Genomic DNA, 23,986 nt, shown 5'->3' on the forward strand with positions numbered 1-23,986 from the left:
GGGAGCGCAGCCCGAGGGGGCCACTTGGCCAGGGCCGCGTGTTTGGGATGCTTGGCCGGGTATATAAGAACTGCAAAGGTGAGGCCGGCTCCTGACCCGAGGGGGGCCCCCACGCCCCCTCTGGCCTCTCAGGTCAGGCCCTCCCCTCCCCTCCCCTCCCCCGCCCCTGTGTCTGGGCGAGCCGGCTGTGTGCCTGCGAGAGCGTGCACACCCGCGGGACCTTCCCTTTTGTTCCACCCTGACCTCTACCTTCTCTACCTTGCGCTGACCCCGCTGGGGTGCAGGGGCTCCCTTCGGAGGAGGCCGGGGCTCAAGGTGTGCAGCTCGGCCGCCTCTCCCTAACTCTGCACCAGCGCCTCCTCTCTCTCTCTCTCTCTCTCTCTCTCTCTCTCTCTCTCTCTCTCTCTCTCTCTCTCTGTCTCTCAGATCTCCCTCCCGCTAAGTCTGCGCTGCTGCAGGAGGGCTGGGGGAAGGGCAGGGGTGTGGAGAGGGGGTGCCTGGTGTCTTCTTTCTCTCTCTGCCCCCACCAAGTGCGGACGCATCGAGCTCCGGCCCCCACCCCTGCATTCGCGATTGGCTCCCGGAGGAGGTGGCTGGTGATGCCGCCGCTGCAGCATCTCCTACGGAGCCGCGACCCTGCGCCCGCCGCTGCTGCCGCTGTCACCAGCCCGGCCCCAGGGGTGCCCTGGGCTCCGCGGTGAGTCCTGCTCAGCCCATCACCACCGCTGAGCCGCCGGGACGGCCCCTGCAAACTTGCCGGGCACCGCGGTGGGGGTGTGCCTGCCGGCGAGGTGGGTGCTGCGGGTGCCGGCGCCGTGTGGGTGCCAGCGCCGTGCGGCTCCGGCGGGGGTGCCGTGGAGTTTTCTCTTGGCTCGCGGCATCATCCACATTTGGAAAACTGCAGAGCCAGCAGCCGGCGGGGCCGGGAGGGCGCGTCCAGCTGGGAGGCAGGAACTTTGACTTGCGGGCATTTTGCAAGAAAGCAGCCGCCCCCCACGCGGGCAGTGGATGGCATGGGGGCTTCGGGGCTGGGTGGGGGGCGCGATTCACCTGCCGCTCTGCAACAAAGTCCAGGCAGCCGGGCATGGGGCTAAACTTACCTTGAACTTGCAGTATCACCCACCGTGGTGCTGGTGGGGGGCAGGGATTCCTGAGCTGAGCGGCGGCGAGGCTGCCCCTGGTCGGGACTCGGCACTTCTGCAGCTCTCCCAGCCACGTCAGGGTCAGGAGGCGTTTACAGGGGCAGGGCGGCGAGGTGGGGGGCGGGGGCGGGGGGCACATGTGGGCGGAGACTAGGGGGGCTTCGGGGAGAGCAGCCCTGGTGGTCTGCGTCTCTGCAGGTCCCTGCTGGGGAGCTTGACTTCCCGCGTGGCCTCCCGCAGCGCTGATGCTGGGGGCCGGCGGTGTTCACCGCTGAAGAGCCCCGGGACACAGGAGCCAGCTCGGCTCACGGTGGGGTCTGCTTGGAGGTGGCTGGGTGCTCTTTTTCTATCCAGACGGGAAACTTTTTGAAAAGTGACTACAATTCATTTGTGAGTGGGCAGAAGTCCTGTGAGCTCTGGCTGGGTCTGGGGTGACTCTCCTGCCCTTTGGGACTCCCAAGTTCCCCCTTGACCCCCAGACCCCATCCAGATTGATGCCTCACAGGCCCGGGGCGGGGGGACTTGAGCCAGGCTGCGGGAGTGTCCTAGGCTCTGAGGGCTCATGTGCCAGGGAGCTGGGGCCGTTGAGGAGGCCTTTTCCCTGGACTCCGGGGACAGTTGTTATTGGGGAGGTCTTGGGAGGGCACAGATGAGCGGCAGAACCCAGGTGCCCCCGAAGCTGAAGCTCAGGCTGTGGTGTCGGGTGCCCTTTTTGTATCCTTGGCTACGTGAAAATGATAAATCACAGCAGCTACATGGAAATGGGACATCAGCTTCTGCTTCTTTCTGCCATTTGCTCTTTCCTTTGTAGAGGGGATGCCTCCAGAGCCTTAAGCACAACCCTCACCCCCGCCCCCACCCGCCCCCACGTGAAACTCCCACCCAGCCATGCCCGGCTGCAGACCCACAGCCACACAGCCACAGCGTGCTCAGCGGCCTCTGCACACTGCAGCCTCTGCGGGGACATTGCCCTGCCCTGGGTGGTAGGAGAGAACCAACTCGCTCCGGGCTGTCCCCTCGCAGGGACGGGCTGCCTGGAGGAGCAACAGAGTCATGCTGGACCTCTCTTCCTGATGAGGACAATGGGAGGTCCTTTCATGTCCCGGGGCTGCTGTCCCAACCCATGCCAGGGTCAGTGTCAGGACAGGGGCCAGGGCCCAGCTGGGCCCTCTGCCGCTTAGCAAGCCCCCTGTGTCTGTGCCCGGCCTGCACCCCCTGCTGGCGCCTCCCTGGCCCCCGTCCCCCCCAGGCACCTGCAAAGCCTTCTTTCCACCTCTCACCACCGCACGTGCCAGGCTCGCCCTGGGCCACTGCGAGGCCTCAAAACCCTGCAGGCTTCCTCCTCCTCCTCCCTCCTCCTCCTCTCCCCGCTCCCAGCAGGTTCAGGGCGGCTTCCCTTCCTGCTGGTGAGGGCCTAACCTTGAGGTCCCATTGGTCTCCTTCTGGCTCTTTCTCCACATTTTTCAGACTCTGGCTTCACGGCTGGTCATAGAAGTTGGCAGGGAAGGAGGCAGCCTCTGCTTCCCACTCAGAGACATTTTTAAACGCAATGAAAAACATATCGATACAATTAAGTATTCCAAAGTGCTTAGTTCGCCACTTGCTAAGTTTACTTAAACCCTCTTTAACAGGCTCATTAGGAGCTGGTGAGCACCGGGAAATTCATGAACAGGAAGGCGGCCCCCTGCATTTGACTGTAAATTGGTATTGATCAGGGACTGGTGGAGGCTGGACGGCCAGTCACAAAGAGCCAGGTGTGGGACCAGCCTCCTGGGGGTGCCACGGCAGTGGCGCTGGGCAGGTGACGGTGGCTGCTGACCCCCGGTGCCCATGTGAGCTGCTGGCTCTGCGCAGCTGCCGTTTCAGGTGGGCCGCACTGCGCGGTGGTTCAGGATGGTGACGCTGCGAGGCGGGGACGGGGGAGAGGGTGAAGAAGAGCGAGAGAAGGAGGGAGAGAACCGGGGAAGCGACACTTCCTCGCCCACTGGGTGTCTGCCGTGGCCAGGCTGAGGCGCCTAGGGAGTTGCCCCCCTAGTGGACGGCCTCTCAGGAGATCCCGGCCACCCTCTGGGAACCTGGAATCCTCCAAGCATCGTCTTTCTCGCTCGCATCTTCAGAGAGAGGTGCTGAGCCCTCCCTCATGGACACGGGGTCCCGGGAGGCAGCCTTTACCAGGGACCTGCCCAGGAAACCATCAGCTGCCCAGGTAAGCCCCCAGGACACCTCTCGGGTCTCTGGTCTGCAGTTCCTCATCTGGCCTCGGGAGCAAGGAGTTGTCCAGCTCCCGGAGAAGGAGGACGCTGGTCCTGCTAGTGGGGTGCTGGGCAGGGTGCCCCCCAAGGTTCCTTTCTCCACCCATCCCTCTCTGGGCCTGGCTGGGATGAGGGGACCCAGGGGGACAGGAAAGTGCTGGCTTTGAAAGTTTGGGACATGGATGGTGCCTCCCTGCTCTGGGGTGAAGGTGGTAGGGCAGCCTGTCTCTTCCAAGGATGCAAAATCGAGCTACTGCTGGGGCCAGGGACAGGCGCTGGAGACTTTCTGGGGCTCACTGTCCACTTCTGCCTTTCTGGATCGTGTGAGTGTGTGAGACAGACAGAGAGAGAGATGGATTCAGGGATAGAGGGGCGCCGAGGTCGGAAGGAGGCAGGGAGTCCTGGGCCCCTGGTGGTGGCTGGACACCAGGCAGCAGTGGCAGGAAGGCTGTCCTGCTCACACAGAGAGGGCTCCAGCAGTGGACACCAGAGAAGAAGTTCCACTGCCTCTGAGCTGCCTTCTCTACATCGCAGTGGGGTCAGCTTCTACCGGGGTGGCATCCTGGGGTCTTGGAACTACATACAGACTGCCTGCTTGGGAAACATACTTCTTTATATGCCCATATGGACCTGCTAAGCTATGGAATGTAAAGAAGTATGTATCTCAGGCCGGGACCTCTCTCGCCGCACCGAGGGGCACTCCACGCCACGGGGGCCGCCGCGGCCGACAGCCAGCCAGGCGACTGTGGTGGGGGTGAGGCCGGGGCGGCGGGCTGCCTGGGCGTTGGTGGACGGTCGTGTCCCCGCCAGCATTGTTCTGTCACTTTGCCTGTGTCAGCAGGTGGAAGTGCTCACCAGACATTAAATATTCAGCTTGCTGACTGCGGCAGAGGGGAGGCGGCCTCCGGCAGGCGTGGGGTCCGGTGCGGGGCTGGTGAGGGCTGGGGGGTCGGGGCCGTGGCTGGAGAGCACGCAGTGGTGGCGGCGGCTCTGGGGGCTCCACTGACGGCCATCCTGGAAGAGGCCGTCAGCCGGCAGAAAGGGCCGCGTGTGGCCAGGGCAGAAACTGCTCAGAGGCACAAGACAAGAGCGAGTTTGGAAAAGGGCAGGTGGCTGGATACAGGAAGGAGGGAGAGGCTGGGCAGCACATGGCAGAGTCCGTGGAGGGAAGGCACCTCCTGCACCTGCATCCAGCCCTCCCGGCTGCAGGGCAAGGCAGAGGAACTCGGAGGCATGTAGCCTCCAAGGAAGGTGCAGCCTGCAAGAGGAGATGCTGGGGACGCGGGCAGGGTCAGGGCCACCGTTGCCCTCAGGCCCCACTCCTCTGCCGAAGGCACCTGGGACTGGGTCAGAGGAGCTGAGTCTGTGCAGCCCTGAACCCACAGCCCACCCCAGGGGCCTGGGAGCCATTCGATTTTGCCAAATGTCTCTGGCTTATGCCGCCCCCACCTGTACCCCCACCAAAACTCCGGTTCAGCTTTCTCTCTGTTCCGCCGAATCCAACCTGAGGCATGTTTTGCTGTGAATGCAGGTGAGGCTTTGGCAGAAAGCAGCGTGTGGCCCAGGGCCCCTTGCCCTGCCTGTCGGGGGCCTGAGAGCCACCTGCTCTGCCGCCGTCCCAGTCCCGACCCGAGAAAGGACTGGGAGGATGTCCTGGGGCCCAGGGGATGAGGGCAGGTCCGGATCCGTCCGTGAAACCCTTTTCCCCAGTGCTGGTCCTTCAGGGAGAGGATGGGCGGCAGGTTCTGGGGTCTTAGGCAGCGGCTGGGCTGCTGTGTGAGGGATGTTTGCCCGGCTTCGTTTCTGAGTCTCAGATTGGAGGCGTTTGCTACCTGGGATGAGGCCAGGTCCCTGCCTGGGCACCCCCACCCTGCCTCAGGCCTCAGGATTAATTTCTGGAGTGTGTGTCCTCTCTGCCTTGGCACTGCTCCAGCCATAGCACGTGTCCCTGTGTCCTACCTCCCGCACTCTGGCCTTCGGCAGGAATGGGGCGGGAAGGGACAGGCAGGCAGCCCCCTCCTGCAGCGGCTGGAGGCCTTGGGTCTGGGGGCAGCCAGGTCACCTGAGCAGCTGGGGCCAGCATAGGGAGCGCTGGATAAAGGGATTGGGGGCCATTCTGAGCTTTCAGGTGGCTCCCACCCCTCAGGGAGCCTCGAGTTGACTGGAGGGGAGGGCCTGGCAGTCAGGGCTCCTGGCCTTCAAGTCTTCCTTCTGGAAGCTTCGTTCTCCCAGCCTCGGCCCCATCTGGCGTAGCAGCAAGGGGGCAGGTGTTGACCTTGGGCACAGCCTCCTCTCGGCCTCTGGACCCGGAGGGTCAGTGCCCAGCATCCGCTGACGTCATCTCTTCCGTGCCTGCTCCCAGCTCCGGCCACAAGCAGGGAAGTAGCTGGGCGTGTGGCCACCGAGGCTGCCGGTGGCCACAGACACACCGTTCTCTTCCCCTAGATGCGGCTGTCGTACGTTAAAGCTTTATTGCAGGATGTGGTGTTTAAATAAAAGCATTAGTGTTTTGGAATTAGGTTTGACTGAGCAGTAAAACTGCAGAGTTCACAGGGAGAGAGCTGCGGCCTGCTCGGCGGTAAATCACCTCCAGTCTCTGATCCACTGAATTAAAAATGAGCATTGCACGGACATCGCCCATGGCAGCCCGAGCCCCACTCCCCTGCACGTGTGGCCTGATGGTGCTCCCCGGGGATCCTGCTGCTTTCCTGGAGATGCTGGGACCCGGGGCTGGAGTCTCCCATGCATGAATCTCCAAAGCTTGGCTCCTGGGCAGCAGCCAGGAAGGGAACCCCAAACTGGCGTGGGGCATGGACATGCTGGGACTTTCCTCTGTGGGGGTCTTTGTGCCTGTCCATTTGAAGGAGGGGAGAGCAGGCAGGGCGGGGGCGCAGACCCTCACTGGCTATGTCTTGCCCACAGGGACTCTCCTGAGACCGCTTAGGCATGCTACCATGGGGGCCAGGACTCTCAGAGGGAAAGGAGCCTGGACTGGGCTGAGGGGGCTGGACACAGGACACCCACCCCCTTGCCTGCCAGCTCGGGAACCCAGGTGGGTTTGTGTGGCCATGAGGAGGTGGCCAGTGCCCGTGTCTCTCACTCCCTGGAGCAGGTAGCACCAGGTGTAGGCTTCTGGGTTTCCCAGAACACTCTGGAAACTGCCCCACGGTGATCAGAGGGTGGGCCAGACTCCCGCTGGTGGAAACAGTTGCTGCAGAAATTGTGGAGCCCATAAATTCAGCGGACCAAATTAGTTACATTTTTCTATCCTTTGGCTCACAAAAGCTAGCTATGCTCCAGGTACTGTTTCCACCTGTGAGTGAGACCAGCTCTGGGTCCTGGAGCTTGCACGAAGGAGAAGGACGGTCTTTGGGAAGGGACGGCCCCGATGCTGTGCCTGCACGCGTGTGTCACGATGAGTGGTCTTGCATTTCTGCAGCCAGGGGGCCAAGGACATGGTGGCACCCCCTTCTAAAGAGGGGGTCGCTGGTGATTCTGGCTTAGTAGTGCACTCGTCAAGTGCAATACAGCATTTTACTGCACAAGCATTCAAAGCGGGCGCAGGGGCTGGTGAGAGCATTCGCGAGAGGTGCGTCGGCAGTCTCTGTGAAACTGTCGGGCTCACATGAGAAACGTTGCATCGAAGAATAAACTGCTATTAAGCATGATTAGATTGACCCACAGGATGGATATTTTAGCTGCCGCAGCCGGAGTCCATCAAAATGAACATCGCTTGAATTGCAAATTTTACCCAAAAAAACGCTCTAAAGTAAAAATGAGAGAACCTGAGTGGCCCGAGCTATCTTCAGGGCCAGGGCATGGCTGGACAGTGCTGGCCTGGAGGGTTTCTGGGCAGGGATGGCCGGAGGTGGACGGGGCGGTGCGATCGCATGAGTTGCTGCCACCTTCGCATAAAGGGTAACCCAGCGATCTGAGAGGCTTTGTGCTGACTCAGCCCCGCCGTGCACGTCCGATTGCAGAGGCCTCCCGCGCTCTCTGCAGCCATGCTCCCGCCTTTGATGCCCCTGGGCAGGACGCTGACCTCGGGGTGGCTGGGCTTGGGCCCCAGCAAGGGAGGCTCTTGGACAGGAGCACAGGGCTTTGTGAGGGGCCCTGGCCTTGCCCACTGTCCTTGGCCAACCAGCAGCCTCTGTCCCTGTGAACTGGAGGCATCGCACCCAGGAAGAGCTGGGCATGGCTTTTGGGAAGGGAAGGCACCCTCAGACAGCATCAGCAGCTCCCAGAGCCTCGTGCTGTCTGCTCCTTCCTGAGGTCCAAGGCCCAGCTGGCCAGAGCTTGGGGCTGGGAGGGCCCTCCCTGGAGGCCCCTGAGTGCTCAGGGAGGACTCTGCCTTTGGGGAGGACTCTGGCTTTAGTGCTCAGAGTCCCCAGCTGGCTCTGACCCCTGGAAGCCCGTCCTGCTGAGTGGGGAGGGGCGGTGACTGCAGCGGAGGAGCGGGGCAGGCTGCTGCAGAGCTGCCGCCCGGGATGCTGCAGAACACCGCAGGCAGCATGCAGGGCTGCGCGTCTCAAGGGCAGGGATCAGAGGGCCACCTCTGGCAGCTCCACCGCCAGCTCCCTTAGATAGAGGGACATAGGGCTGAGGTTCCCACACAGCGGTCACTGCAAAGGCACTGTGAGCTCAACTGATTCACCCAGGTTTCAGAGGCACCACTAAGCCTCAGGCCAGGTCTGTTCCCTGCACCAGGCGGGCTCCCCATTGGGGTGCAAGTGTGTGATGCTGAAGGACAGAGATGCTGGGGGCACACTGGGCATCTCAGGCCTCCTGTGTCTACCCCAGGGAGAGAACATGGGAGAGAGAGCCCTGTTTCAGGAATGCTGGGTGCAGAGGTCAGTGGCTGCTCCCTGGCCAGGAGGCGGTCACCCAGAAGCCCTGGCAGTGGGAGGCTGGGGTCCACTCCTCACAGGGTCGAGCGACTCCTTGGCTGGGACTGGAGGCAGGTGTGTGTGTGCGTGTGCATGTGTGTGTGCGTGTGTTTGCGTGGACGTGCACGGAGGGCGTGTGTGTGTTTGCGTGTGTGTGTGCGTGTGCGTGTGCATGTGTGTGTGTTTTTGTGTGGATGTGGACGGAGGGCGTGTGTGTGTGTTTGCGTGTGTGTGTTTGCGTGTGTGTGTTTGCGTGTGTGTGCGTGTGTGTGTTTGCGTGTGTGTTTGCGTGTGTGTGTGTACGTGTGTGTTTGCGTGTGCGTGTGCGTGTGCATGTGTGTGTGTTTTTGCGTGGACGTGCACGGAGGGCGTGTGTGTGTTTGTGTGTGTGTGTGTGTTTGCGTGTGTGTACGTGTGTTTGCGTGTGTGTTTGCGTGTGTGTATTGTGTTTGCGTGTGTGTATGTGTGTGTACGTGTGTGCGTGTGTGTGTTTGCGTGTGTGTGTTTGCGTGCGTGTGTGTGTACGTGTGTGTGTTTGCGTGTGTGTGTGTGTGTTTGCATGGGCGTGCACCGAGGGCGATTTCTGGGATGACTGGGACAATGACCCAGAATATTTTTAACAGCGGCAGGAGAGGGGGTAGAAGGCAGCTGTCCCTGGAACCTGTCCCGGGGGGGGCCCCGTGGGGATGTTTTGAGGTTGAAGGACGCCCAGGACAGTTGCACCGTGTGGCCCTTGATGTCCTGGCAAGCCGATGCCCTCTGTCATGCCCAGATATGGCTCCGGGGCTGCATGTGTCTCCCCAGCTGCCCGCCCGCCCACCACGCCAGTATAAATAGTCCGCGTTCTCAGCTGTCCCGTGGAGAGGCTGAACTCGGATGACTCAGCCGGAGCTCTAGGAGTGCCCCCGACCCCGCCCACCGCCGAAGTGCCTGAGGCCAGCAGCTGTAGCGGGACAGAGGCTGGGTGAGGCTCTGGGCTCTTGGGCTCTGCCTCTGTCTCCCTCTCCTCACCTGCCCCCTTGGAGGGCGTCAAGTCCAAGAGGGACCCATCTACCTTCTGTCGTCCCTTCCCCAGGGCATAGTGGGGCCTTTGCCCACCGAGAGTGAAGAGGGACAAGAATCCCCGCCCTGGGAGTGGGTGCGGGGAGCTGCATGGTTCCCTGGCCTCGGGCTCAAGCCTGCAGCAGGCGAGGCTGTCGCTGGGGTCCCTGCTGCCCCTCCCTCGGGTACCTCCTCACCTGTCCCGGCCCTCCTCCCACATCGGCTGTAGCAACACACTCCAGAGGCCTTGCAGGCCGGAGCACCAGCTTGCCAGGCCCCTTCCCAGGGGAACCTGCTTTTCCTCCACCCTTAACTCAAGAAGTGACTCTCTAATGGTGGAATTTCAAACACCTCCAAGGCCTGTGGAGCTGATGCCCTTGAGTGCGGGCAGGAAAGGCCCATCCTGTATTCCTCAGACATGGGGTGCTGCGCCCCGCCTGAGGACAGATGGGGACACGTCCCGCAATGTCTCTGCACACTGGGTGGCCTCACTGAGCCAGAGGGAAGGCGGGGAACACTTCGGCAGAATCGAGAGCCCGACACGCACTTGTGTGTGGAGCTGGGGCCTTCCTTGGTGCCCCAAGGCCTGCGGTGGCCACACGGATGCCCCTGTCATTTCATCTGTGGCCATCCCTGAGGTCCTGGCTTAGGGATCTGTTTCTGCAGGTGGGCAGGAGTGGTGGGCAGGTGCCCTCCCACCCACGGGAGGGGGCTCCAGTCAGACTCTGTACACCAAGTGGCTTTTCCTTATCCTGGGATATGTGGCCGTTCATTTGTCCCCGAGCTGCCAAGCCCTCTCTCTTGACCTCGGGACTCTCTGATCCTGTTCTCAGCCAAGAGCCTTCTTCAAATTAAACCAGCTTTTACCCCGGCCCTATCTTTGAGATCATAAGGCACAAAAGTCTATCTTGCCATTTTTGCAAAGAACAGCCAAACAATCACGTGTCCCCTCCCCCGCTGCCTCCCCCCCACCTGCCCCCTGCTCTGTGGGTCTATTTGAAGCGAGATTTATCTCTAGGAAGGGCCCCATCAATTTGCCTTGCTCTTTTGTTGACAAGTTTATTAAAAACCCGGGCAACTCTGTATTAAACTTTTATCAGTGTTGAGAAATAATACATTTCTTTTTTTGAATAGATGGAAAAGTTATGGATTTGGGCTGAGCGGGTCTTGTTCAGCATTTGGCTGAGTCAGCGCTGCTGATGATAAGAAACAAGCCGTTTTGGGGTGCAGGGTTTCCTCTTGCCTTTTAATTAGGGGTCTCTCTGCAGACTGCCCTGTGAGAGCCAGAACCCCAAAGGCTCCTACAGAAACCCCAACGGGGGCTGCCCACACACACCAGGCTAACTGTAATTCTTTGCTATCTATTTTAATAATTAACCAAAATCTGGAATTAAAATTTAATTCAGTGGTGAATCTGAGTGCTAATAGGTAATGGTGCTGCATGGGGAAATATTAGGTTATTGACATTTAAATTTCAAAAGCTTCATAGTAAGAAACAAAAAAAGCATCCAGATGGGAGTTAGCAATGTCCTCCCCTGGTGGGAGGGGAGGGGTCCCTGTCCTGCCCCCTGGTGAGTGAGACTGGGGTTGAGGGGGAAGAAGGGGAGGGGCCCCTGTCCTGCCCCCTGGTGAGTGCCTGAGATTGTGGGGGAGAAAGAGAGGGGCCGCCCTTGCCTTCGTCTTGGGTCCCTGAGTCTCTGTGGGGGCTTTGGCAGGGTCAGGGCTGTGCTCTGCAGTCTCTGAAGGCAGCGTCTTTGCTGCGGGTGTGACCTGGTGTTGGTTGTCCTTGAGTGGAAGTCGTTTGGTGCCGCATCTTCACCAAGGATGCTGGTTGTAGCATCATCCCCTGTGCTGGGGCAAGAGACACCTTCCCCTGGAGGTCCTGCGTGGTTTCTGCCCAAAGTGGCCACCATTCCCCGAGGTCCTGGGCGAGGGCTTGTGGGTACAGCAGGAGGGACTGTTGGCTTCCACTGCCCTTGAGGGGCAAGTGCCCAGGGACCCCGGGCCAATCTCAGACCGGGCCATGGCATGACCAAGATTCAGGCTGCAAGGGGCTGGTGCTTACACATGGCCATTCACACTCCCACACGGAGGACCTGAGGCGCAGAGGGGTTGCAGAAGTCCCCAAGAACCCCTGGCTAGGTGTGTGGCACTCTGTGTCAGGGGTCCCCCTCTGCCCCACCAGATGTGGGCCCGGCGGTGCATTTCACACTTGCTTCTACTTTCGCCTTCCAAGGCTGTGGGGCTGCCTCCCCTCTAGGGTCCAGCGCAGGGGCTGGGGCCCTACCAAAGGCAGGAGGGGCTTCCAGGATAAGATGGCAGGCGTGGCTCTGGCCCTCCTGCTCCCCTGTGTCCTCGCTCCTTGGGGGTCCCTGGGTGAGACCACTGTAGCCATGAGTCTCTGTGACACTTCCTACCAGGTCTTTATCTACATCACTATTTGCTCCAATTATAACTAATTGGACACGTACTGCATCTTCATGGCATCTAATTTTGTATTGATTTTAACAGGGCTTCTGGTGTTTTCGGCAGAGATTGCCCACAACTAGTATCCGTCGCTGCTTAAAAATGCTGAGTGTACTTCCCTGTGTGGGACAACTCCATCAGCAGATGTTTTAAAACCTGTTTAATTGTTTGCTTCATAAAATGCACTAGCGGTAGGAGCTGCAGCCTTGTTCTCTGTAGCACTGGAGTCAAGAGAGGGGCAGAGGGACCCAGAGTGGGTTTTCCAGAGAATCCACACCCCAGGCTCCAACCCCAGTTCTGCTGTCCCGGTGAACGGTAAAGTCACCAGAAACACTTGGGCCACCTCTCTGCCAGGCCCAGGCACCCAGCCGGGGACACAGAGGGGACCAGCCAGGAGCTGCCCCTCCCTTGGCGAGCTTGCCTTTACTCGGGGGGCACAGGGACTCCTCACTCGATGAGGAAACCACAGTGGCAGCTGGCCCCAGAGAAGGCCAGGCAGGGCTGGTCCTCCCCTACCCGGAGGCCACTGGAGCCGTCGGGGCCCGGGGATCTGAGGCCCCAGGAGCTAGGGGTGGTCGCTGTGGTGAGGGGCTGCGTGAGTCTTGGCAGGAAGGCAGCCCATGCCTGGGAGGCGGGAGGCAGCACAGCTCAGTCTGGAGAAGGCAAGCTCCAAGGCCGGAGAACGTGGGGTGCGGGGGTCTGGGAGGGGTAAGCTCTGTGAAGCACCTGACCTTTGAGCCATGGGGCCCTTGGGGAGGTTTTGGGGCTTGTGGGATGTTGGTTTCTTGGCCTTTTTAGAGAGAAAAGAAAAAAATACTTACAAGGAAGTTGAGAAGCCTCAGGGGCCTCCCTTGTCAGCCCTCGCCCCATGCTGGTGAGACCCCAGGGTTCAGAGGGAAAGGGGCTAGAGGATCTGTCAGTGAGTGGGAGCTGCTGCCTGAGGGAGCAGAGCAGAACAGGGGGGTGCCCGGGTCTGCAGGGGTCCCCGACGTCCTGCCCGAGGGACGGACCCAGCTCCGGCATGTCCCAAGAACACGAATTGTGGGCCTGTTCCTTCACATTCGAAAGCAAAGATGTTGATCACACCCTTGGCAAAGAATGACTGGGAACCTCCCTAGGCCAGGCCACATTGGGGTGAGGGTACCTGGAGGCTGGCTGCCGCCTCGTGGGGCAGCATGAAGAGACAAGGGCCTGGGCCCCAGGGCAGGGGACCCTGCTGTGAGCCCCAGTGTCCTCCTGACGGGCAGCACAGGACTGGCCTTGAGGCGCAGTGGGGTGTATGGGAGAAGACGGTGGCTGTCGGTGCTCAGGGCCACACCTGGCACTTGGCTGCTCAGTGTCTACTCACAGCTCACGGCCACCACCGTGACAGCTGCAACGCCAAGCTTGACGCCTCATCTAAGGCCGCGGTGGCCTCCCCGTGGGGGTTTTGCAAGCCTGCCCCGGTGCTCTGCTGCCTTTCGGGTGAAATGACCAGTTTGTTTGCTGTGTTGATTGGCAAATGCCAGACCTCCCAGCTCCTGATGGGATAGAATCGCGGCTGGGACTCGAATCCCCGGCTTGATCTTGTCAAATCTTCTGCTCCATTAGGAATATTGACAGGTGATAAATGGATAAGTGTGTGCCGGCTGTGAGGTCTTCGAGCCGTCCTCATTCCAGGGCCAGGGAGGGGTGGGCTCTGGGAAACTTGAGGTCTGCCCTGCACCCTCTGTGCTACTGGAGTAAGGAGGAGAGAGGTTTGCAGAGTGTGGGCTGATGACCCGGAAGCTTCTCTGTTTTGGGACGCGAGGCTGAGAAGGCCGGGGCCCAGCCCCGACTTACAGGGGACTTTGGGGAGGCGGCCCTGCTGCACGGCACAGATCTTTCTGGAGGGCACCGTGGCAGGGACAGTCAGGGAAGGCAGCTACGGACGAGACAGAACAGGCCTGGCAGAGGCTGGGGTGGGGGGTTGTCCAGCTCAGTCACTCGCTCCCAGAGGGGCCTTGGAGGGTGGGCATGGTGCTGTGTGACCGTCCCTGCTGCCTGAGGGGCCTGAGCTTCTGTCCCTGCAACATCAGGAGGGGGACAGAAAGGCCAGAGGATAGGCAGGCGGGGCAGCCCCACGTGTGCAGCAGGCAGGCAGGTGGCACAGGCCCTGGTGCGCAGCCCCCACTCTGCCAACCTGGTGGGCGAGGAGCAGGTGCGTTCACCCGTGCTGCCCAGGACGGCCTGTGCTCCCAGAGGGAAGCTCACACACACGGGCGCCACATCCCAGCACTGCCGGAGACACTGTCCCTCACCTGTCACGGCTCCTGATGAACGGGGGCTGCAGGGAGACTCATTTTATAAAAGGGAACTTGCTCTCAAGTCACTGAGGGTGATTGGAGTGGGGGACGCAGGAGCCAGGCGAGAGTCGTGTCACGTTCGGATCTCCGTCCTGACACTCCATCCTCACCGTTCCTTTGGGCATGGGAAATGCCCCTCGGCAAGACGCGGGCAGGGCTACAGGTCTGGGGCATGAGGCCCAGGGTCAGGCCACGAAGGCCCCCTCAGGCTGTCCTCTCACCACCATGCAAGTGGACGTCCCTAGAATCTTCCCGTCGTGCCCACCCAGAGATACCACGTGGTGTCAGAGTCCATCCCGTCCCACCCAGGCCATGGAAGCCAGGCAGGAGGGGATCCTGGGTGGGCTGCCCCATGGTTAGCCAGGGCCCAAGGCTGACTGGGAGGTCTGTTCTATCTCTGTTCCAGCTGTGAGCATGGTCCAGGAGGAGTTTGCAGGGGAATAAGGGCCTCAAACCCACAAGATCACTGTGCCCACAAATGTGAGCCCCCTGGGGCGGGGCCTGATGGTCTGAGCTGTATCCCACAGCTGAGGCTAGTGCCGGGGGCAGTGGGCACTTGGTGAAGCCAAGGCTGTGGAGGAATCGGACGGTGACAGGCAGAGAGCAGTGAGTGTCAGTCCCGGAGCATGGAGGCCGCCTGGCGCCCCCGACCCTCCCCAGACACCTGCAGGTCCCTGATGGGGGAGCCGGGGCAGAGCGAGAGGGTGGTGAGTTGCGTGTGAGCGGGTGTGTGTGTCTGTGTATGTCTGAGTGTGTGTGTGTGTGTTGGGGCGTGTGGCCCTTCACACTAGTCCCTGCAGAGCTTGAGGGAAACACCGTGGGGTGGGGGCCCTCCAGGAGTTGGGGTAAGGGCCTGATGCCGGCCGCGAAGCCCCATCTCCATCGGGACTGCCTGGTGGAGCCACCTTCTTCACCAACGTCGCTGTTCCTCGGATCTGGGAGCCAAATGCTTTGCTAGAGCTGGTAAAATGGAACCAAATCGACTGTCCAATGGATTTGGTCCCCTTCAACCAGCTGTAGCTGTGCATTGATGGCGCCGTGCGGCCTGGCTGCAGGTCCCGCAGCTATGGAGAGGACCCAGCAGGCAGTGCAGGGAGAGCCCGGCTCGGCGCGTGGTCAGCTCCAAGTAAGTGAAGCCCTGAGTGCCGCCCCCGCCCCCGGGACACTTCAGTGCAGAGCCCAAGATCCTTCCCCCTGAAAGTGGGTGACTGAGGAACGGGGTCATCCCCACAGCTGGGTGCCCCGCTTGCTCCTCCTTGCCAGGGCACCATGAAACCAATGTTCATTGCTCACACGAGAGCTTTGCTTGAAAATGTGGGCTTAGGAGTTGGGCCCTGTGGGTTGGGCCTGCCAGGGGCCTGGGCTGACCCTGCCCTGTCCTCTTCCCAAGGACCCTCCTTCAATTTCTCCTTTAAAATGGCCTGGACTCTAAGGCACCTCCAGGGACCCGCAGGGGTGAGCACAGATGCTGCGCTGGTGACCTGTGGGGGTCTGTGTCCTCAGTGGGGAGGCCTGGGCCGGTGTCGTCTCTCCAGATGGCCTGAGGGTGCTGGGCCTGGCAGGGAGACCACCAAACAGGAGCCCCTCAGCATGGCCCGTGGCTGGGGAGGTGACTGTGAAGGTTGCTGGGGCCCCCAGGGGCTCCCCATCTCCCCACCCTCTTGCGGGAGGCAGTGACGCCCATGTGCAGGGAAGCTGGGCCATCAACGGGCACAGCTGCAGTGAGCAGAGATCTGCAAGGGGATCTGCAGGCCGGGTGGCACCCATGACCCATTGGGGGGGTCCCCGACCACGTGCCCTTCCCTGGGCAGGGACTGGCATGAAGGTGCTCAGGCTGCTGGGCGCCGGCAGATCTGAGGCCTGGGCAGGCACGGGGGCCCCTGCTGGGCATCTCTAGGCCTGGGGTTCCAGGGCCTGTCAGGAGTGACCCCTGACTTCTGCCCAGAGTGGCAGAGGCAGGGCCTCCCCTCAGGGGCCACCAGCTGCCAGCCCCAGGGCAGGTGAGGCTGAGGGTCAGGACCCTGGGAGGGATGAGCAGAGGGAAGAGGTATGGTGGGCAGAGGGGCAGACATCCCCTGGACTGATGGACAGATGGAAGACCGGGTCTGAAGACAGTGGCCCTGGCTCAGGAAGCCACAGCTCCTTTCTCACACCCTGCCCAGCTTTAGTGCCTAGAATTCCCAGGGTCAGCTTAACTCTAATCTTGGCACGGTGTTACCACCCCTCTTCACACAGAGTCACTATGTCCCCAGACAGTGGGAGAGGCCAAGAGGCTGGGGTAGTGGACGGCAGCCCAGTCTTCAGCACAGGGGTGGGGCTCGGGTTTGAAGACCAGAGTGTGCGGGATCCACGGGCTCTGCTCCTGAAGGGCTGCGTGGCCTCAGCCTTTATTCGAGCCTCTCTGAGTGGAGGGCAGAGTGGTCAGCCCCTGCTGGGGGTCCTGGCCAGGCGCCACCTCCTGGGAGCCTCCGGGGGCTTCCACTGCTGAGCCCTTTACAGGGGGCAGCCGGGTGACCTGGGTGTGGCCGTGCCTTTCAGGGTGGCCTGACCCCAACCCCACCAACCCCAAGCTGTGTGGTGCCGGGGTCTCCTGCCAGGGACGTCTGTCCATTGGGTGAGGCCTGGTCTTGTCCTGGAGGGGAGACTTTGGACATCCACCCAGCCAAGGAGCTGGTCGGCCGGCCCTCAACCTTCCCTCCTAAGGGCGGGGAGGTGGCTGGGGTGCAACAGCTTGAGGTCCTGTGTCAAATACATCACCCGGGTGAGGACTCAGGGAACCACTCCCAGGCCTGTGGGAGGGTTTTGTGCAAACATCACGCCAAGAACAGTGTCTGCTGTTGACCCAGCACCCGCCAGGGAAGGCTGGAGCCACTGGATCCCTTCCAGTGCAGCCTGGGGTTCCTGTTGGTCACCACGCCAGCCATGAACAGGGACGCCTGCTCTGTGTTGCCCGTCTGGCCCTTCCTCGCCACCCACGGCCCTGCCAGCCCGACCCTCTGGCATTGACACCTGCTGAGGGCAGTGGCGCAGCTGCAGAAAGCCCACAGCTGTGCGGGAGCTGCCCTGCCAGGCAGGGTCTCGGGGTACCGAGGAGGGTGGCAGGAACGGAGGGGCATGAAGGCTCCGTCCCAGCCAGCCGAGAGCCAGGGCCCCCTGCTCCTGGCCTCCCATCTCTCCTGTAAATTAAAGGATGAGATGAGGCTAAGACCATCTCCGGTGCTCCATCGTGGTCAGGACGTCAGCTCCAGATGACTGTAGGACACTGTGGCTGTTTCCTGGCCTACCCACCCGGGGCATCTTTGTGGGGTCTCCAGTAAAAACCACTGCACCTGCCTTGCCATCCCCAGGACCGGGCCTCGTCCACTGAAATCACAGTGCAGCCCCGCACCAGGCCACGCACAGTGTGGACAGACAGGGCATGTGGGTGGAGACGAGGGAACACTTGGAAGCAGCCCCCATGCCTGGTGGGCCTCGCACAAGGGGCCACACAGGCGCTGACCCTAAGCAGCCCCAAGCAATGCATGACCGTGGCCGGGTGTCCCAGTGAAACTTTATTGGCAGACACTGGGATTTGAATATGTATCATTTTCGTGGGTCACAAAATGGGTCTTTTTCTTCCTCCTAGTCATTAAAAAGGTGAACGCTGTCCTGAGCTCTCGGGGGCTGTCTGAAAGCAGGTGGCAGGGGGGATTTGGCCCTGGTTGCAGCTGCCACCTCCAGGCTAGATTAAGAGGATACATGAGCAACAGGCGCTGGGCGCACAGGGCTGGGGACACAGGGGCACCGAGGGCGGCAACTGCTCCTCCCAGCTCCTTGCTGCATGTTTGGTCAGTGCGCAGGTGGAGGCCCCAGCACAGCCCTAGTGTTCACCGCAGTGGGACCGGTATGAACAGCCCCGGCCTGTCCAGCAGGAGAGAAAAACCAGTAGGAGGCAGCTGGGGCAGGGCAGAGCCTGGAGCCTCCAGTTTTGGGGTGGGGCTGTCTCATGCCACATCCCCTGCCCCCCGCAGCCTCGTGGTTTTGGGCTGAACTTGCCCCCAGCAGATGCCCATCCCTGGAGCAGGTGCCCACTGGGAACAGGTCCAGCCAAGCCAAGGCTACTCCCCAGGGTCAAGGAAGTGGGGTCAGGAACAGGGACACAGCCCACTGGAGGACCGCAGTTTTGGATCCCAGGATCCCAGCAACCCTGGGTTGGGGTGCACGGGAGCCAGCTCTGCCAGGCTGGGCATGCCGCGGAGTGCCTGGGCATCAGAGAGGGCGAGGAGCTCACCACAGTCACACAGCCAGCCCTGGGCGAGCCCAGAGCAGAATGGGAACACAGGGCTGTCTGCCCCAGGGCTGTGTCTTCCCCTCAGGAATGAGCAGCCCTTGGCTGGACTTGGCTGGGCTGAGTTTGGGACCCTGAGTTTGGGGGCTCCTGCCTTCAGTGCCTGCACCTGGTCTCCATGCTTTGATGTGTGTTTAGCTGCGTGGGGGGTCCCTGGAGCATCTTGCCTTAGGGGGCTCATGGGGAGAGGAGGCAGCGGAAGGGGGGCCCATGCTGGGGAACCGGCTTTATGTTTCCTGGGGCTCTGCCATCTGTCTTTTCATCTCCCTTGGAGGGGTGAGAATGTGGACCTGAATGAGCAGTGGACATTGCCAGCTCAGTGGCCGAGAGGATGGGTCTGAGTGTCCAGTGCTGTGGGAAAGCCTCTCCCTGCCAGGTGCAAAGGCGGCAGGAGTTGGCCCATCCCAACCTCGGCTGAGGATCTGCAGGTCCTGGGTCCTGTATCACTGTAAGAAAAGTCCAAGAGCTCATTAGAAATGCAGATTCCAGGCCCCGTACCCCACCCCTACCCCAGTCAGAGCCTCCAGAGCAAGGGCCTGGGAACCTGAATTTTTACCGAGTGCGTTTGGTGAGTCTTATGAACAAGCCACACCAACCTGGTCCCCTTGATGCCTGCCGGCCCCGCACCTGCCCTGCGTACACCTTGCTCAGGTCCCCTCCCTCTCCTCCCTACCCCTCAGCGGGCCATCTCCTCTGGAAAGCCCCCGGGCCTCTCAGCGGTACATCTCTCTCCTCTATACTCTAGCAGCCACCATCACACTCGGGACCCTGTTGGCTGCAGTGGGTCACTGTGGAATCTCCTCTCTCCCCGCAGCCTTGGGTGGAGGGTGGGATGTCAAGGGATGAAGTAACGTGGTCTGTGTGTGTGTGTCTCCTTGATCAGGGAGCAAGTGGTGTTGACCACAAACAAGCAGAAAGAAGGTTAAATTCTACCAGGCACCTCCTTCCAGTCTTTTCTTCCATATGTAGCTCAGTTCATCCCCATCCCACCTCCCACTGCACACACTAAGGCAGTGGCCACAGGGCTGATAAACAGCCCTTTCTGCGGAGCAGTGCCTGGGGGGCCCCTCCTGTATCATCAGTGGCTCTGTCCACCTTCCTGCCCGAGGTCCTGGGGTCAATGCAGTGCCAACACGCCATCCATGACCAATGCGAGCAATCTCACTGCTGTCCACGAATGCTCCTGTTCTCCAAACTCTGCCGGCTCTGACATGCCTGCGGTCCCGTGGCATCACCAAAAACATCCTGACTTCCTTTCTCCTGAGCATGGGATGGAGGCAAAGGCCTGAGCAGCCTCCCGTGGGTCACCCACCACGCCTGCTGCACCCACCGCACCTCCTGCGCCCACCACATCTGCCGCCCCTGCCGTGGCTCCCGTCCCTCTGCAGGGCCCTACTTCCCTCTCCTCAGCAGCTTGCTCAGGCGCTGGCCATCTCCCACCCCAGTACCTGTCCCTCCTCAGGTCCCGCTGACCGGGTGGCCTCTGGTCTGCAGCAGGGCACACGGGCCACCGCGCGCTAGGCTGTGGGGTCGCTTGTCGAGGTTGTCCCTCCCAGCCCCTTGCTCCCGTGTCCCTGGCCTGGGACTTCCTCCAGGTGTATTTGTGGAGGAAGCCAGAGAACGGGGGCAGGGTGCGGACAAGCCTCCGAGGCCCTGCACAGGAGGTGGGGTCCCAGGCAGAATGGCCAATGCAGCCTCCCAAGTTTCAGGAACAACCTGTGATCTGCAAGCTTTGGAAACTCTTGAAGACAAGGAGCAATGACCTGTGTTGGACCAAGGATTCCAGATCCCTGCTCTGCTGCCTCCAGTGGGAACACCCACATGCCCTCCCCAGGACCCCTGGGCCGACCGCCTGGGTTTGTGTGTTTCAGTCGTGGATCTTGAGCCCTTAGAAAAGAGACCCTGCTCCCACCCCGGCCACTCTGTCTCCTGCTTCCTTACTTTGTGTCCACTTGTCCCAGCGAGCTGGGGGCGGGGCTGGTGCTCTAGGACAGAATTCTGGTCCGAGCTCCTGCCCTGGGTGTTTCTTTCCTGTAGGTCAGCCCTGAAATGTCCATGACTCACAAAGAAAAGGAAAATGCTCATTTGAAAGAAATTCTTCTCTTTGTCAATGCTGAGGCATTCTCTCAGCCCCAGCCCCACAGTGCTCCAGTGTGTGAAGGGCAACAGCTGACAGGGAAGTTCAGCACGTCTCTCCTGACCAGGGCTGGAGGCGATGCCAGTCCGTGCAGCTGGGAACGCCTCCTCCACTGTGGCTGGAGCCACTGCTGAAGGGACTCCACCTGGCACCTGTGCCACCAAGGGCCCCTGAACGGGTATCCAGGCCCACCCTTAATAAAGATGAGCTGCTCATTCCCAGTTTCAGACCTTGTTTATCCTCCCCAGCTCCCCCAGTGTGTTCTGGGGGAGATCCTTCCACTGTCAGACAAAAACTTCAGAGTGGCAGCGGTCATCCCACCGAGCGCCAGCGGCGTTGGCATGTGCTTCTCCTTCTCGTCAGTGCCCCTCTGGCTCAGTCCAATGCCAAGCGCTTACAGCTGGGGAAACACACACAAGCACATACACACCCCATACACGGGCACAGGCTCACATGTACACACACCCACACATGTGCAAACACACACACAGAGGAACATGCACATTCTCACACAGGCACACACACAATGCACACATGCACACATGCACAATGCACACACAGGCACACACGTGCACACCCACACGCATGTTTACACATGCACTTACCTGCACATTCCCACACATGGACATGCAGGCACACCCCTCCACACACACATATACGCACATGTATGCACACCTTCTCACAGATACACAAAGCAATGCAGGTACTCATGTATGTATACATGAGCACACATGCATACACACAGGCACACACATGTGCACACACATATATGTGCACACACTCACACATGCACAACACACACACATAGGTACACATGTGCACACACTTACATGCACACACACTCCCATCCCCCCAGCACACAATCACACAGACGCCTAATGCCTCGCAGCAGGTGAGACCACCCGTCAGTAGGATTAGGGGCCAACAGAGGGTTCCGGCAGCAGATGCAGGCAGTTTGGAGAAGGGGCTGGGTGTGAGCTAAGGCAGACAGGGGAGGCTGAGTGAGGGAGGAGGTTGGGTCCCTGAGGTGGGGGAGGGGGAAGGGTGGGAGGTGGCTGAGGGAGATTCCCGGAGAAGCTCAGAATGAGGCAGTCACATGGGGGGTTGTTTGGGCTTTCCCAGGTGAACCCTGTGCTTCCCCCTTCCCTTCCCTCTCCCTCTATATTCCCCTCCCCAAAGCTATGGCCCCTCACCACTCCTCTGCCCTGGCAACTCAATGAGACCCTGTGGAAGTTCCTGTAGACAGGAAGTGGGGTGGGGCCTGTGGGGAGGTGGGGCCTATGGGAAGGTGGGGCCTGTGGGAAGGTGGGGTCTGTGGGAAGGTGGGGCCTGTGGGGAGGCGGGGCCTGTGAGAAGGTGGGGCCTGTGGGGAGGCGGGGCCTGTGGGGAGGCTGGGAGCCATGACACCCTGCCAGCTTTGCCTTTTTATAACAGCTTGATTTTAAAAATGTTTCCAGTCTGTTTCAGTCTGTAGGTCCCTCCTGTTGCTCTCTTTTTTTTTTTTTATAATGTATCTGCTGAAGGACCAGGTCGTTTGGCCTGAGGTGTGTCATGCATCAGGATTGCTGGTGGCGCCCTCTTGGTGCAGTTCTGCCTGTTCCTCTGTCCTCTGAGCTTCCTGTGTGCTGGTGGCTGGACCCGGAGAATCCTCCCACTCAGGCTGCATCCCTGCAGCAGGAACCCAGGTTCTGTTGTGTCCCCCCATCAGGAGGACACAGGTCAGGGCTGTGCACTCCTGGAATGGTGGCCAGGCTTGCTCTGTGCCTCAAGCCATTAATCCATCAAGGTTGCAAGATGGTGATGTCCTGAGTCTGGAAGTTCTTTTTCACTTATTTGTTGGGATACTTTTATGGAAACTCTTCTCCACGCAGTCTCATCCCCAGTGCCACTGTCCAGAGGAAGCAGGATAAAGGCACAAATCTTCTCCTGCAGCCACTGCTTTTCAGGAAAATGCACCAGGTCCCCGAAGCCCTCCTGAGGGTTGGCTTGCTCAATACCACTGTGTGTGCAGGCCCCTTTCCAGCGGGAACTGTGGACGGCATCGAAGGGAAGAGAAGGTTCCTGCTGCACCAGAAGCCCCTTATGGAGCAGTGAAGGATTTCACAGAACTAAAGATCAGGTGCCTGAGACAGGAGTTTTTCCCAAAAAGGTGCTTTGAAAGCCAAGGGGGAAGCTGAGTTATGAGAAAGCTTTGCACCACCGCAAGGAATACAGAGCCCAGAGCTGGGATCCGAGTCACTGCAGCACTAGGACAGAGGCACCTTGTACACACCTGGGAGCACAGACTGGCCTGGCCATTGGCAGCAGGGGGTCCCCGGTGTGGGCTTGCAGCTTGTTCACCTTTACTGCGTCTTCAGGGGCACATCTGTCCATCTCAGCAAGGCTTCAGTGAACGTGCGGAGGACGGTGGAAGCAGACACCGCACTGTGCCGGGGGCCTGAACACGAAGTCGGTAGAGGAGCAGATCTCCAGGCATGGCTCCGGCAACATCAACAGGAAGCGGGCCACCTTGGAGAGCGCTCTTCCACTGCTGGAGCTCCTGGTCCATACGGCACCGTCTGCGTGGAGGGTCTGATTCATGAGATCTACGCTGCTGGAAAACACTTCAAAGAAGCAAACTACCTCCTGTGGGCTGAAGTTCTCTTCCCCACCAGGTGAAATGAAGAAAAAGCCCACTCGTTTTGTAGAAGGTGGGGGTGCTGGCAGCTGGGAAGACCAGACCAGCACGCTTTCTAGCAGAATGAACTGAGGTCTACACGATTATTTTTGTAATCTGGTCAATTAATAAACGATGACTGCCTTTGAATTTAAAAGAAATATGTATCATTATGGATTCATGAACCGAAACGTGTTTGGTAGGTCTCAGTCCACTGCAATTATTATCATCTTTGCAGCTCAGATCGTCCTGTCTCTGGCCAGGGGTGTCTCATCGGGTGGACCCCACGTCCTGCGTGCTCTCTCAGGGTCAGCTTGGTTGTCGTATAATTTACATACAAAAAAAATGCACAGGTTTTAAGTGTGAAGTTTGTAGAGTTTTAACAAATGTTGAGTTTTACACTCATGCAACCACCATCACAACCAAGATCTGGAACATTCTATCAGTTCAAAAACTTCCCTCATACACCTTGGCAGTCATCCCCCTCCTCTGGCCCAGCAATCATGGACTAGCCAGCATGGATCAGATCTGCCTCAGCTGGAACTTTCTAAATGGAATCATGCAGTGTGTGGGCTGTGTGCCTGGCATCTTTCAACATCATTTTAAGACTCTTCTGAGCTGTTCTGTGTTTCCATCTGTTTTGTCCCTTTTCATTGCTGAGAAGGGCTCCATTCTATGACGGCACCATTGGCCTGCTGATGGGCATTTGAGAGTCTCGGCCTCCACAGGGTGCAGTGGGCAGAGGCAGGGCTGCA

At 60.1% G+C, this 23,986-nt stretch overlaps 1 protein-coding gene across 1 annotated transcript; it reads left to right on the forward strand.

Moving 5' to 3' along the window:
* The first annotated feature begins 93 nt into the window (after window positions 1–93).
* LOC129022009 (uncharacterized protein MIR1-1HG) lies at window positions 94–20,796 on the forward strand. The gene is made up of 4 exons (XM_054468134.1): window positions 94–697; window positions 3,148–3,348; window positions 15,126–15,237; window positions 20,476–20,796. Exons 1-4 carry the CDS (start codon window positions 600–602, stop codon window positions 20,707–20,709), a joined length of 645 nt encoding a protein of 214 aa, XP_054324109.1. The 5' UTR covers window positions 94–599; the 3' UTR covers window positions 20,710–20,796.
* The last annotated feature ends 3,190 nt before the right edge of the window (window positions 20,797–23,986 follow it).

The sequence above is a fragment of the Pongo pygmaeus genome, chromosome 21 (assembly GCF_028885625.2).
Source record: "Pongo pygmaeus isolate AG05252 chromosome 21, NHGRI_mPonPyg2-v2.0_pri, whole genome shotgun sequence".
In the NCBI taxonomy this organism is placed as follows: domain Eukaryota; kingdom Metazoa; phylum Chordata; class Mammalia; order Primates; family Hominidae; genus Pongo; species Pongo pygmaeus.